Here is a 15,994-nt window from a genome sequence, read left to right as displayed (position 1 = left end):
AAAGATTTGGTTCTTATTGATGCCTAGCCAAAACAGTTCTCTCCTGTTAGGAATAAACTTTATACTATCAAAGTTGCAACAATTTTTTTAAAGGGAAAGTATAGGCATAAATCTGTACTAGTGCTTTAAACAATGAGTGGATTTAAGTGTGAATTACTATGTGTTATATATCACAACATATGGGTCATATAAGTAATGGTAAAGCTGAAAGAAAAATTTCTAAAAAATCAGAAATTAAGAAGCAAACATTGATCAACCCTGCTGGAGGACAGACTGAATTATCTTTATATTCTCTTTAAAGAAAATGGTATTATAAAATTGTCCCATGAGGAAGAGAGCAACAAGTATGTTGGCAAAAGTGCAGGAAAAAATATTACAAATGTGGGGCAGGCACATGTATAAAAATGTTATACCTATTTGGAAAAAGATAAAATGAGATACATACGTTATGTGCACTGTACCGAATACGAGAATCTAATGTCCTTTTTTTTCTCTCGTAACACTGACATTTTGCAAGAGTCTGGGTCAGATGTTTTATAGACCGTTCTATGCTTTGAATATATCTGATTGTTTCTTCATGGTTAAATTCAGGTTAAACATTTTTTGCAAGAAGATTATATAGGTGATGTTGTTCCCTTTTCCAAGTGCACCACATAAGGAGGCGTATGATTGCCCCTTATTGATGATGCTTCTTTTGGTCAATTGGGTAAGATAGTGCTTTATATATATACATACATATGTATACATACACACACACATGTATCTATAAACACAGCGAGTGTGTTCACACGCGAAGAAGCAAAGTTATCAGGCAAGACTCAGAGTGCGCAGCAGGAGGCAGTCGCTTTCCCAAGGCTCTGGGGAAACGGGTCCAACCACGCCCATCCTACTGCCCGCCCGCGTCTTTTTTCTCGGAAAATCAACTCTCAGAACCAGAGAGTCCCTACTCCAACTCGCCCAAATCTTTTCCCATCAGCATGGGTGCGCCTGCGCAGCGAGCTTCCTGGCGGCTCCTTTCCAGCGCCCGGCCGCTTCTTTTTCCCCGCTCTCCTCGGCCTCCCAGTCCCTCGAGCTTTTTCCCTAAGGGGTCATAACAGGGCGCCAAACTCGCGTCCGCGGGAAGGCCGGGGGCGGGGCGCGGCGCGGCGGGGCGCGGCGCGGCGCGGCGCGGCACGTCAGTGGCCTTCCGGGCGGAAGTCCGCAGCCTCCGGAGCCTCTGATTGGCTTTCATCCTGGCGCCTGTGTCGGCCCCCGCGCCAGTTTCAGGCTGGTTGGCGCGGAATCGGGATACTCCAGGACCATGGCGCCCGTGCACGGCGAAGACTGCGACCTGGGGTCGAGCGGTGAGGGACGACCCCGCACGGGGGGTACCGCGTTAGGAGTGCAGGGACCACGGCATGATTGCGGGTGGTGAGGGCTCTGGAGAGGTCTTTTTTATTTTTTCTTAGGGAGGCACGCGTCCGGGTTGCCTGACGGGTCCTTTTGGGCGCGGACCTCGGTTGTCCCCGGCTGGGACCCATTTAGTGTCGGGTGGGGCTTCCGCACAGGGCCGTTTGCTCCTGGCAAACCAGAGCGCATCCCTTGCAGGGCCTGTGTCACTGTTGGTCTCCGCACTACTCTGCATTTTCTTGTTATTTCTTTTGGTGACTGCATTCCACGTGCTGGGCACACCTTCATCAGAGTGGCCCCGGTGGGTTACAGTCTTGGTTCAAAGTACCTAACAACTCTGGCCCCAAGTATCTGCTTGAGGGCTAGGACAGAACGGATGTGCGCCCTTTCTATAGAAACTCCCAGGGAAATTGTTATACGTTGTAACTCAGCAGGAAAGAAAGGTCTCAGGGCTGTCACCAGAAGATACAAATGCGTTTTGTCTTTGTAGGAAATGGGTTTCTACTTCATGCATTACCAATTTTTTTCTTTCAAATTCTGTGGAAAGTTCTTCAAGTTCTGCGTAGAAATAGTGTTCACAATGTAGTCCTCTTTGGTGAAGTTCCCCCCCCCCCAAAAAAAGCATCAGCTCAGAAGCATTTGGGATGCCCTGTATATGACTCCGTTTTCAGTGGTAATCTTTTATTTCCAAAAATAGAATACAAAAATGTAAATGACTTTGTCTGATTTCTGATTTTTGAACGGTGTTCAAAACCAAAGTGTGACTTAACTTCAGTGAACTTCTTTAAAATCAGATGCTTTACTTTCTTAGCTCAAGGTACATCTCCTGTCACTCAGATACATTTCCATTAATGAGAACCTGCTTTCTAATCAATTTCCTTTGCGTTCACCTAGTTGTGAATCACAGATATCAATTTGTTCTAGCCTTTCGTTTTTAAGACAATTTGTTTTGGAGAGTCGTCTAGCCTGGATTACAAATGAGATGTGGGATGTGAGTATGTGAACAGTCTTTGCAACCCTCCATCAGTGATTTGCCATGCCACTAAGGTGTCTTTCTTCACCCTAAAAACTGTACGTCATCTGTGAACATCAAGAAATCACTCTTTGGAGGATACTGTGTAATCTTGAGACCCCCCCCCCTTAAGTCATGGTGTTGATTAAGTAGTTGCTGGAGACTTGTGACTGGAATTTTTCCCTTAGAGCGGAAAGATTGTTACCTGAAAGACTGTTGCAGGCTACTGTCTGTCTGCTTTTGGGGAGGATGGGGGTACTTCAGATGGTAATTTTGAACCAAATATTTAAACTTTTGTAATGGATTTTGTTCATGCTTTTTTGTTGTTGTTGTTAACTTACCTGCATGAAGCATTGGACACATTCCAAGAAGGAAATTCTAGGCCTTTTTTCTCTTAGGTATTAGAAGGTAGGGTACCTTGACAATGGCAGTGAAAAGTTGAAAGGTCTATAACTAGCTATTATTTCATATGAAAAGGGATCAGGGAGAGTTTAATGATTTAAAAAAGCAGGTACAGTGGTTTATTCATTTGTTCATTCAGCAAATATTTATTACGTACCTACTAGGTATAGGCATTCTGCCAGGCTCTGGTGTTACACTGTTAAAATGATAGGTAAGCTGGACATAGTTTCTGTCTTCCTGGAGTTGAGATGGTAAAGAGCTAATTATGTGTGGTGCTATATTGAGGCTTCTCTGAGAAAACCACTTTGCTTTATTTTTGCTTTCTAGAAGCTAGACTAATGGTACTGTTGGGTGTGGTGTGGGGGGGGGCTGTGTGTGTTGGTGTGTATGTGTGTGTGTCTCCCCTGCATCTATACACACATACACATACATTAAATGGGATTCTGTATTGCTGAGTACAAAGCAAGCCAAGGATCTTCATTTAATCCTTTACAGCTTTATGAAGCAGACATGATTATCCCCATTTCACAGGTGAGGACCCTGAAGCTCTGCATTAGTCAGAGTCCTTAGGTGTAAGCTACGGAAGCCAACTCTAGCTGATGTAAATAGAAAAAAGGGAATTTAAGTATTTTAGGGATTAGAAGGATATTGTGTTATTCACAGAAACTCCAGGCGGACTGGAGAATCATTGGCGGGGCTGCTTAGTCAGGAACGGTGATTAAAGTTGTGCCACGAAACTGGTCTAGTGAGGAGGTCATTGCCAGCCATGGCCAAGTACTTGATGTTACAGTTTGTACCTTGGGACATTGCTGGCTCTGTGACTCCAGGTAATCCTCTTGCAGCTGTTGCTGCTTCTAGAATCTTCCATTAGCCCACCCACTTTCCTTCTGACACTAGCTTCTGATTTAAAGTCTGAGCAGGTGTTCCTGATTGATGGAGCCTTTTCATGTCCTAGCTGTAAGGGCGTGTGGGAAAGAGCATTGGCTTTTTCAGCTTCTGTAGTGGGACTTGGGCTCTGAGTCCCATCAAGTTTTATAAGAAGGGGATTTCACAAACAGGTTGAGGTGCTGGGCAGCTTAAAAACCAACAACAAGGCATCTGGTCACTGCAGCTCAGAGATGTTAACTGGTGGTCTCATGTCACCCAGTAAGTGGTGGAGCCAGATTGTGTTGCTTCTCCCTAGTCTCCTGTTCTCCCACTCTGCACTCTCATGTAAAATTTACCTTCCATGCTGACTTTCTCTCGGTTTCTGAATACACCTTGCAGTTTCATCCCTTTGTAATTTGGCTCATGCTTTTTTTCTGTGCTTCTGCCCCCTTTCCCCCTATGCTCTGATGGTGAAATTCTAATGCTCTTTCTGGGTCTGTGTTGGATACCTCCCCTGAAGCCTTCCCTGATTTCTCAGACAAAATTAGCAGCATTTTTCTGTGTTCCTCAGTAACTTGTCCTTATGTCTTCTGTGGTACCATGTCTGTATGATGGAGGGAGCCTCAGGTCCTTTTGCTTTATTTGACTGTAAGCCCCCTTAAGGATAGGCAACTCTTCCTTCCTGTAATTGTACCCCAAACCCTGTAGAATGGCACATCGTTGCCTGTGAAGTAAGTCCATGTGAAGAACTATCTGTTTTGTCAGAAGAGTCTACTAAAGGGGTCGACGGCGTCTTTAAGGGGAATCTCCGAAACCTTGTCATGTTGACCTGCTCATGATTTTTTGAAATCATTTGAGTGATGCCCAAGATTTTGTGGCTGTCATCATTAAGTACCTGCATTCCTTAATTTTTACTTAATGCCTTTATGAAAATGGATTTAAAAGTCAAATGGGAAAGTCAGACAATAGACGGAGATGTTCGAAAGAGATTCCATTTCTAGAAAGCTAGAAAAATAATAAGATCTCTAATTATGCTTCACCTGTAAGATTTAGTTTCCAGCAGTTTATTGTCAGCATTTGGTACATGTTCTTTAAATTGCATCTTCTATTTCAGTCAAATGTTTTGTCCGTGAGTTGAATGTTGTTATGAACGTTCCAGAGGGGTTGGAGCTTTCAGATGCATCTTATCAATACTTCTTTCTGTGCCTCCTTCTTTTTATGAAATAATTAGCACCAAATACAATTTAAAAAGTCAGTTTCACAGACATAGATGGCAATCGTGTTAAGCCAAAATGCATGGCTGGCAGGCAGCACTGTCTGCTTGACTTGGTTATTCATCAGCTCGTAAATGAAAGTCTTAGTTTTGTGGATGAACTCTTCAGTGTATGTGTTGTGGTCAGTTTATAATGACCAAAAGCAAGAGTAATTCAAAAGTTGAATGAATGAACACTGAGGCCTTCTGGTATTCCAGTACTTTTTGACAAAATACGTTTTAATCTTTGTAATTTTGCACTATCATCCTATGTCCTAACCAAGTGAATGAGGCCTGGAAATCAGTGAAGGAATCAAGAATCTCTTCAGAGCCATGTTTTTAAATTCTCCTGACCCCCCACTTTATCCCTGCTTTGAAATTCCAAACACTTTATCTGAATCTCTGTCAGGGCATATATTCTAAAGATTGTTTTTGAGTTGGTTGCTCCTTATCTCCTATTTTAGATTATACATTCGGTGAGTACAGAAACCATGTCTTGCTGATCTTTTTGTCTTTCAGAGCACCTAGTGCTTTGTAGAGAGCAGATTCTCCTTTAAAGCCTTTCAAATTTTGATTAATAGAATACAAAATGAATTGTCCTTTTTTTATAACTCTACTTACGGCCTGTCATTTCTAATGGAAATGTTATGGACTAATGGCTCATTTCCTTTCTCTACTGTGTATCAGTTGAATTTGGAATTTTCCTCTTTTTGGAGGGTAAAATAACAGTTGCTTTAGTTGTTTTAACTGGGTCTTAGAGAAAATTTCTGGAGTCACAGGAGCTGCATGAACGTGACCTTCAAGAACCATCTACAGTATGAAAAGTATCCATTTGTATATTAAAATTGTGTTCCTGTTGACTAGAAATGTTCCTGTTACTGAGGGAAGATGGCTGAAATTTTGTAACATTTCATGTAAACTTGGCTTTTTTTCAGCGGTGTCAGATTCAGGGAGTTTTGTAGCTTCTCGATCCCGGCGAGAAAAGAAATCAAAGAGAGGGCGCCAGGAAGCTCTAGAAAGACTGAAAAGGGCTAAAGCTGGTGAGAAGTATAAATATGAAGTAAGTAACCATTTTTTTCTTCTGTGCATTATCTTATTCATAGCCCGTAGGTATTTTATGTCCCCTTTGTCATTGATTAGAAATATGCATATATTTCATGCTTTTAGGAGTAATTTCTTACTATTGAGCAAGCATGGGCATGAGGTAGATTTATGCATTGTGTCAACTACTTGGCTCTTTAAGTTCCTGTAAGGCGCTTTACAGATGCTGTTAAATTCTGAAATGAAAGTAGCTATACATTTTTTTCCTTATTAAGCTGACTGCATGGGGTGCCTGGGTGGCTCAGTTGGTTAAGCGTCTGCCTTCGGCTCAGGTCATGATCCCGATCCCGGGGTCCTGGGATCTGAGTCCTGCATTGGGCTGCCTGCTCAGCGGGGAGTCTGCTTTTCCCTCCTCCCTCTGCCCCTCCCTTTACTCGTGTGCTTTGCTCTCTCTTGCTCACTGTCTCTCAGATAAATAAATAAACTCTTTAAAAAAAACAGCACACTGCAGCTTGGTAAGTTTCATAGCTTTGTTTGAGGAACTTAGAAATGCTTTTACTTTACTCTTAAGGTATTGAGCAGTCTAGCTAAGCACTACTTTTCCTTGGAGAAAATTGTTCCTAATTTCATCTGCAGTGGGTGAGGACTTGGGCCTTACTTCTGCTATGTCCTGTGTATAAGATTGAATGTGATACCCTTTTGGCCATTTTCCTCTAACCACTGTTGTTGTTGGCCTGCAGGTAAAAAAAAAAACAAACAAAACAAAAAACTGGAGTGGTTACCATCTAACACAGCATTGTCTGGCTTCACCTTCAGTGTGCTTCCTGATGATCTCAGCTGCCTCAGGGCTTGAAAGTGATTAATTAATACGAGAAAAAAATGATAACAGCAGCTGCTACTATACTTTTTTAGCGAACACTGTTCTAAGTGCTTTTACAAATAAATTCATTTATTTAATCTTTCCAATAATCATGAAAAGTTAGATACTGTGATTAACAGCATTTCATAGGTGAGGATCCTGAGGTCACAGTGGCAGAGCCTTGATTTGAGCACAGGCAGTCTGGCTTCAGAATATGCATATTTAACCATGGCCTCTACTGTGTTGTGCAATTAAGAAAGTAGAAGAGGATTTTTGTCATTTGGCATTAGTCACTCGAGTTAAGTGAGTCAACCAGATCACAAAGGGTTGCTAAAAGGATTACAGTAAAGCAGGAGTAAAGCATTTTAATGTACGTACTTCTTTAAAGGAGTTGTGTGGGGGCATTTCAGATGTTGACACAATGTGACTGATTTTCCTCTAATCACTCATGTTAATTGCATGGCTCTAAGAGTTCATGCCGAGCAGTAGCACGTTTTTTTTTGACATAGAGTCAATGACTTTTTACTCAAAATGTTTTTCTAAGGTAGTTTTCTGGTGTCTTTTTGATAGTATAAAGTGAGTTGCTTAAATAAGGCACCTAATGGACTTCAACTAACACAATCCTGCCAGTTCCCTTCCCCTGCGCAAAGGAAATTGGTCAGTATAGTAATATTAATTGGACTAGTTTGTGTTTGTGTTGAGTCAAAACTTAATTTGGTAGGGCAGTAGTTTCTATTATCAGATGGTGAAAGGCCAAATCAACATTTGCCAGTGATCCCTACAGAACAGGTTAAACAGCAGGTGAAAACTAAGCCTGATCCTGCAATTGTTAAAAGTTCTCGTAGCTGTGGCAGGAGTCTAGTCAGCTCTGCCCGTTGGACTCAAAGCTCTGTGTCCCAGCGGTTTTTCCTGGAGTCTTAGCTCTTCAGCTGGAGTTAGTCATTTCCTCCACCCCCTACCTGCTTGACCTCTGGAGAGAAGGGGGCAGTTTTTATCGGTATCTATGAGTTCTTCTGAGCAGCCCACCAGATTCTCATCTGGGCAAGTCGATGGCAGCTGAGGTCATGTGCCATGTGCCTCTGTTCTGTTTGTTGCTTAAACTGTGCTGAAGTGGTCTACTCTCTTCGTGCCAAGAGTTACCGGCGTTCTGGCCCTCTGGCAGTTGGGCAGCTCATGTTATTGGAGAACTTGCCCTTCACACAGCTCAGCATTTCAGTGTCTGCAGTCTCAAGACCTGAGAATGGTAGGGGATCCATGGTAATGCAAATAAGGATCACTCAAAAATTATTTCTAGTGTGCCCGTAGAATAAAGAGTATGATTGTTTTGCTGATTTGAGGAGGGGAATAGGTGGGGGAAAGTTTCCTTTTGAACTACATTTGGTTGGTTGAATAGTTACTAAAATTGTCAGTTTGCAGGGCAACATCAGCTAGGGGAGAGGGAGTTGGCATGCCTTATGGGTTTGCTAAGTACAGGTGAAACCAGTCTAGAAATTACAAGTGAATAATCCCCAAAGCAGCTAACAAAGAATTGGCTATAATTCAGTTTGTTTTTTATGAAGTAGATGAGTAATTGATGGTGTGACAAGTATATTATGCTAATGGAATCATTTAATATCTTGTGTTAACACCCACCTAAAAGGAATACTAAGTTAATTGATGTCTATTTAAGGCAAACCTGGTAGTGGTGTTGAATGTCAGAACTCATGATTTGGTTGCCGCTACTCCTTCAGGCTGCCATTCCAGTTTCAATTTGACAATTTTTCATCAGAATTGTTTAACACTTTCACTCCATTTGAAGCTTTCTCAAACTTTTATGGCGGCAGGTTGAGGACTTCACAAGCGTTTATGAAGAGGTTGATGAAGAACAGTATTCGAAGCTGGTTCAGGCCCGCCAGGATGATGACTGGATCGTGGATGATGGTATGTGGGAAGAAATTGCCTCCTAGGCATTGTTTTAGTTGCTTTTCGTCAAGTCTTATGTGGTAGAGTTGCTGCTTTTCATGAGCAGATGTAAGACACTGTTAAGATGGTATTGTTGGTTCAGATTTTTCTTGAATAAGTTGAGAGTGCAGAGCGAGTACAATAGAAAGTTTATTTTGGGGTATTTTGGAGAATGCAGGCACATACCTCAGGTAAGTCCTCCAGGAAATGACTCTGTAGGAATTGGGCGGAACCACGTGCCTGTGGGGTATCCTCAGGTGATGTGGGGATAAGAAAACTGTCTATTGCACAGAGTGGCTGTGAGAATTACACAAAGCTATATGCATGAAGAGTAACTTGGACGGTCGACAGCACCAGATAGAGGCTAGTCCTGATGTTTTTTACAACCCATGTTGAAAGTTCACTCGTTCCTGCTTGTCGAGTGTGACTTGTTGGGCATGCGGTTGCTGACCGCCTGACCACAGGGAGCAGCGTGGACTGCACCTGAGACCATATTTATGTTTCTATTTCTGTAGTTGGACTTAGCCAGTATTGCCAGTTTTCCCTCATAGACCGAGGTGCTTTTCCGGGCCTCGATTCTTTTGCTTTTTATTCTTTTGGTAGAGTAAAACTACCGTTAAGCATCCTATTGTGCCAGATCATTTCCCTAGCTCACCTAGATGGGCATAGCATAAATCCTTTGGTTTTGACATAGCAAACCTGCTGTGTAGATGCTATATTCATCTGACACCTGTCTGAACAGGATTCTGCTGCACTTAAAAATGGCATAGGCCAGGAGAATATCTGAGTCAGTATAAAAGGAGTTTTTGTTGTTGTTTTGGCTAAAATATTACTGGCCACTTTTAGAAACTTGATCCCAATTTTAAATTTTGTTCCTGCAGATGGTATCGGCTATGTGGAAGATGGCCGAGAAATTTTTGATGATGACCTTGAAGACGATGCGCTTGATTCTCATGAGAAAGGTACTTACATTTTGTTTTCAAGAGAGTGCCATTTTGAGATTGAAAGAAGCAAAATTTGAGATGACTTGGTACTTTGACACAGTTTCCTTTAAAGGAAAAGGACCTACCACAATTGTTTTTAGGTGTAGAATATGTTGTAATATGGAGGGAAGCATAGTGATGTCAAAATTAAATGTAAAAAGCAAAAACAACACCATGAAATGAAGTTTCATGACTCTTATCATCCAAAGAGTTTGCTCTTTTACTTATTTTTGAATTTCAGTTGTGTGGTCATTTTAGACTTGCTGATTTTGAGAGCTGCAGCAATAAGTGATGTCTTTTAATTCCTACTGAATTGATGTATTTAAAATTTTAGCTCTTTGATAGTAGTACAGTACAATAATAAGGTTTAGTAATCAACTTGCTTTGTCTAATCAAAATTTAAAATGATATAAATGAATGCGTCAGATTTTCTTAGCTGCATAATCATTGGCAAAACATTTTTTTTGAGTAAACAAGCCTGATTTAGTTTCTGTAAAATGTGAAGGGGAAATTATCTTCAGTATCTGTTTTTTTGATTTGCTTCGTTATTATCACCAAGTGTAGATCGTGGGTCAGCAAACTATGGCCCACTCACAGCCAGTTTCTTTTAAACAGCTTTATTGAGCTATAATTCACATCCCATACAGTGCACCTATTAAAGTGTACATTTCGATGGTGTTTACTATAGTCACAGAGTTGGACTCTGTCACAGACTATAGTCACCACAGTCTCACATTTTCATTTCCCCAGAAGGAAATCATGCCTGTTACTGTGTAGCTCCCCAGCTCAGAATGGTTTTTTCATTTTTAAAAAGTGTTTAAAAAAAAGAGAAAAATACAAAGAAGGATATGCCATAACACCAGACAGATGTGTGTGGGTGCAAAGCCTAAAATCTGTGTGATCTTGCCCTCTTCAGAAAGCCTGGGCCCTAATTGTGGATTTTTAACATTTTCTACATTTGTTTACTTTCTTCCTCTTCCCCCTTCCCAACTGTATACAAACAGACTTTATTTTGGTCAACTTATTGAAAGTAAGTTGTAAACACCATGATACTTCACCTCTACATGCTTCATCAGTGACCTCCTAGGAACAAGGATGCTTGTCTACTTAGCCACAGTACTCTTCTCATGGTATCATCTAATATGTTGGTTCGTATTAAGAGTTCCCCAGTTAGCCCAAAATGATTGTTTTTTCAGATGCAGAGTCCACTTTAGTTTTTATGCCTCTTGAGTCTTAGTGTAGAGCAGCGCCGTCTCTCTCCTCCTCCCCCTCTGGCTTTTTTTTTTTTTTTTTGTCTTTCATGATCTTGACATCTTTGAAGGGACTAGGCTGGTTTTGTTGAATTTCCCATGGTCTGGGAATTGCCTGATTGCTTTTTGGTACGTAAAGTCAGGTTAAATATCCTGACAAAAGTATGATATCGATGAAATTGTGTCTTTCCCACTGATCATACCAGGGGCGCATAAGGTCACTTTGTCCCATTTTTGGTGATATTAAGTTTGATCTCTTGGTTAAAATGATGTTTGTCAGATCTCTCCTTATAAAGCTACCTTTCCACCTTCGGGTTAATGTAAATATGGGCCAATAATTTGAGACCCTGTGTCTCTTTTCCCCACCAGGTATCACCCAGTGCTTTCAGCATCTACTGATGTTTTTTTCCTCTCCTTTTTAAAATGATCACTTCAAACTCATGGACTGAAAATTACTGTTACAGTTCAGTATTCATTATCATTAATTTTCTTTGTGATGTTCAAATTATCCCACATTTGGCAGTGGAAGCCTCTTTGAGCTGCCTCCTGTGTCCTTTTGACATGACCCCATCAGTCTTTGAGCATTTCCTTGCTTCCTGGACCAACAAGATGTTCCAGGTTCTCCTTGTATTATTCTTGTCCCAGACCTGAAATCAACCATTTCCCCCAAGAGTCATGGCTCTTTTAATGGAGAATGGTATTCAGATCTCGGGGATGGATGGTACTTCCTGCTACTGGGGTGTAATGGTTTCTAGACCCTTTTGGTGAACAGAGTTCAGAGACTTTATATATATGTCATGGTTTCATACTGATATATTCAATTCAAATACAGCACCACAGGGTTCTTCTTTATCTTGCCCAATTCTATATTTGTATCTGCCTTCAACCCCAGTGAAAACCCTTGTCCTCTAAAATAGACAGAAAATAATTTTAGAAATTTTAGAGCTACTAAACCAGGATGTCTCCTGACAACCTTCCTAAATGAAGTTTGTAATTTCTTTCCAGTTTTATTTGGTTTATATCGTGGTAAAGGTGTCTAGTTAGAGAATTGTGTTTGGAAGGTATATGAAGTAATTTTTTCTGTATGCTATTTTACCAGTTTATAGGTTCATTTGGTGTTTGTATTCGTATTAGGGTTTTAAAAAATCCTTTCTTTTTAATTTTATTTTTTGAATATTGTAAGACATTTTTATGATTTCAAAATCAAAACGATATTGAGATAGACTCAAGTAAGTCTTACTCTCATCCCTGTGCTTTCTACTTCTTCATTTCTACGCATTTCCATAGGTAACCATTTTTAATAGTTTCTGATTATCCTTCATGTTTTTCCTTTTACAAAAAAAATAAGGGTGTGTGTATTTTTTAAATGTGGGATGTTATTTATTTATTCATTAGTTAAGTTAAAATATGCAAACTGTCTTTCTTGTTTCTGCCAACCTGTGTAATGTAGGTACTGTTTGGTCACAGTGTGGCTATACAGTGTGGCTACACAATGGTGCTGTTTGGTCACAATGTGGCTAATTGTGTATTTCTAGTTTTTGTGTGTCCATGAAGAAGAGAAAAAAGGAGCCTGTGTGCTTTTTTATCTCCCCGAACTGAGGAGGCCATTGTTCGAGTTCTGGTTATGTTTGTTGCCTGTATCATTTTGAATGAGTCCTATCACTTACCTGGACATGACTTTTGTTGGCTGTAAATTAGGTTCCACTGGACAGGGAGGTTCTTGAGAAAAGGACCCGTGTCCTAGTCATCTCAGTGCCAGTCACAGTAGCAAGTGCAGAGAAAGTATGCAGCATTTGTTGAGTAAATGAGCCATCTTTGTGTTTCCATTGTCATCTTGTTACCTCTTCATAGTAACACATCAGCAAAGAAAAGGACTTGGCATTCTGGAGGAGAGCTAGTCTTGGAAGTCTTTATTCCATGCTTTGCCACCATGCATCCACAAGTGCCCACTGTTTCAGTGTCCCTTAGGAGAGCCCAATAAAGTCTCAAGATCTTAGGAAGGGAAATGGAATTTTGCAATCCACTTTGAGGACTTAGAAGAAATTGTAGAGTTTTGCATAGCTGTAAAAGGATAACTCTATGGTGTGGATCCAGTCCCTGACGTGCTTTCAAATAGAGACAGAAAATATTAACTAAGTCCTAATGAAAAAAATTAGTAGGAAAATGAATGAAACAAACAGAAGCACTAAAATTGTGGAAGATTCTACATCAAATGTTGACTCCTATTTTTTATGTTTCTTTTTGTCCTTCTCTCTAGATACTACTAACCTACAATGGTGAGATTAAAGCCTGCTTATGAAACCTTCCTTGCTATTCAAACCTCTATTCACCCTCTCTTTTGATAACCTGTATTAGGACCTGTATTTTGTATTCTTTTTTTTTTAAAGATTTTATTTATTTACTTGACAGAGAGAGACAGCCAGCGAGAGAGGGAACACAAGCAGAGGGAGTGGGAGGAGAAGAAGCAGGCTCCAGTGGAGGAGCCTGATGTGGGGCTCGATCCCAGAATGCCGGGATCACGCCCTGAGCTGAAGGCAGGCGCTTAACGACTGAGCCACCCAGGCGCCCCTGTATTTTGTATTCTAAACATTTTGGCCATTAATTATATTCTGTTTCCAATAAAAAATTATTTCTCTTATATTTTTCACAAATGTCCTACAAACTTTTTCATTTTTAGGCATATGGAAAATTGCCCTTTTTATTGTGGTTAAATACATATACAATTTATATGTACAATTTATCATAAGTGATGTTTAATACATTAACAGTGCTTATAGCCATGACCATTATCTAGTTCCAGAACATTTTTATCCCCCTGAATGGAAACCCATATCCATTAAGCAGTCACTCCCCAGTCTTCCTTCCCCGATCCCCTGGCAACTGCTAGTCTTTCCGTCTCTATGGATTTGCCTATTTTGAATATTTCAGGTAAATGGAATGATAAAATATGTGACCATTTGTGCCTGGCTCCTTTTGTTTAGCATGATGTTTTCAAGTTTCCCTTATGTTGTAGCATGTATTAGTACTTCATTCTTTTTTATGACCGAATAATATTCCATTGCATGGATAGACCTCATTGTTTATCCATTTATTAGTTGATGGAATTTGGGATGTTTCCACTTTCTGGTTATTGTGAATAGTGCTGCTATAAACATTTGTGTGCAAGTTTTTGTTTGAACACCTGTTTTCAGTTCTTTGGGGTATCTACCCAGGAATGGAATTATGTGTATTTATTTTTATTTACTTTTTTTCTTACACAAAAGATATTTTTCTATAGATGCTTTTGTACTTTGTGTTTTTTCGCTTAATATGATATCCTGAAAATCATCCTATATTAGCACATAGAGATCTTTTTTCTTTTTTACTTGTTTCTATATTGTTGGATAGTATTTTACTGTATAAATGTATGATGATGGTGTATTCAAATGATTTTGCTGAGTCGTCAATAAGATTTTCAGTAATTTGCTTTTACAGATAATTCTGCATTGAATAACTTGGTGCATATTGTGTTCTCCTCGGAGAAAATTCCTAGAAGGAGGATTGTTGGCACAGAGAGGAAAATGCACATGAAGTTTTATGAGCTATTGCTGTAGGACTTGTCCCATTTTACACTCCCATGAACAATTTGAGTTCCCATCTCCCAACAATTTATACTCCTATGGCCTCAACAATAGAGTGCATTGTGAAGCTCTTGGAGTTTTGCCACTCTGATAAATGAGAAACGACATCTCAGTGTGGTTTTCATTTGCATTTCTTTTACAGATGAAGTTGAGCATCTTTTCATAAAATGTAATAGCTGTTTATATATTTTTTATGTGAACTGTATGTGCGTGTTTATTGTGCACATTCCTTTTGGGTTTGGGGGCTTTTTAATAATCCAGGGCTTTTTTTTTTTTTGTCAGAGGAATTGGTCCTTTATCTGCAAAACATTGTAAACATTTTCTCATGTTTTGTCTTTACACTTGTTTCTGTTGTAATTGAATTTATCAGTTTTGTTTTCTTGCAGATGGACTTTGAATCAGTTAGAAAGACTTTCCCCACACCCAGGTTACAAAGGAACTTGCCTTTTTTTTTTTTAAGAGATGGGGAGAGAGAGAAAGGCCGGGGGGTGGGGAGAATCTTAAGCAGGTTCCATGCCCAGCGCAGAGCCCAACACAGGGGTCGATCTCACAACCCTGAGATCATGACCTGACCTGAACTGAAATCAAGAGTCGGAGACTTAACTGACAGAGCCACTCAGGTGCCTTGGAACTTGCCTTTTTACTAAAGTCTTGCATATGCTCATGTTAAAAATTTTGATCTGTGATTTATTTGGTGTTTATACTGGCTTACTTCTTTACAAATGGGTAGCCAACACTACTTATTAAAAAGTCCATCTTCTCCCCACTGATATGAGATGCCATCTTTATTATGAGCTAAATTCCATAAGTAATTTGGTCTTTTCTAGATTGAATTTTCTATTTCATCTGGTCTGAGTATTCCTATGTCACTACCACACTATATGAGCTATTCATTTTAGGTCTTTTTGAGGTAGAGACTTTCTCTGGAATGAATCAGAAAGAGGGAGTAAAACTGACAGTATTAGAAGAGTTCGTAGGTGATTTACACATGGCCATAAGAGAAAACGTATGGCATAAGTTGTTCTTTACTGAGCAGATGTCTCCGTGCCATTTAGTGTTGTTACAATATATTGTGTGTGTATAGTTGCTGTTCCTCGTAAGATGGAAATTAGGATGCTATACTAACGTGACTGGTAATCCTCTTTCTTCATAGTTAGTTTTCCTGCCAGATTTAGGATAGCACTAAAAAGATGATCTCGTGAAGCCTGTTAGACTAATACCCTGGTTCCAGATGAGCTTGATTGTTTTATTTCTCTTGGGGAAAAAAAACACAAAAATACCCCCCACCTTTTAACAAGATTTTTATTCACACTAATAATAGCTGTTAAACAGTACCACTTAATAACTTATTCTGGTATTTAAGTAGTATTTCATCAGT

General features: G+C 40.0%; 1 protein-coding gene across 1 annotated transcript in view; it reads left to right on the top strand.

The window, feature by feature from the left end:
• The first annotated feature begins 1,206 nt into the window (after positions 1-1,206).
• The window catches only part of POLA1 (DNA polymerase alpha 1, catalytic subunit), a 308,487-nt gene continuing 293,699 nt past the window's right edge, over positions 1,207-15,994 (top strand). Inside the window, exons 1-4 of the mRNA XM_040633339.1 lie at positions 1,207-1,343; positions 5,858-5,982; positions 8,646-8,742; positions 9,645-9,725. Of these exons, the coding sequence (XP_040489273.1) occupies positions 1,301-1,343; positions 5,858-5,982; positions 8,646-8,742; positions 9,645-9,725 (346 nt within the window). The 5' untranslated portion in view covers positions 1,207-1,300. The remainder of the gene's footprint in view (positions 1,344-5,857; positions 5,983-8,645; positions 8,743-9,644; positions 9,726-15,994) is intronic.

This window comes from Ursus maritimus (genome assembly GCF_017311325.1).
Source record: "Ursus maritimus isolate PB19 chromosome X unlocalized genomic scaffold, ASM1731132v1 scaffold_X1, whole genome shotgun sequence".
NCBI lineage: Eukaryota > Metazoa > Chordata > Mammalia > Carnivora > Ursidae > Ursus > Ursus maritimus.
This window is presented reverse-complemented; position numbering and strand designations above follow the sequence as displayed.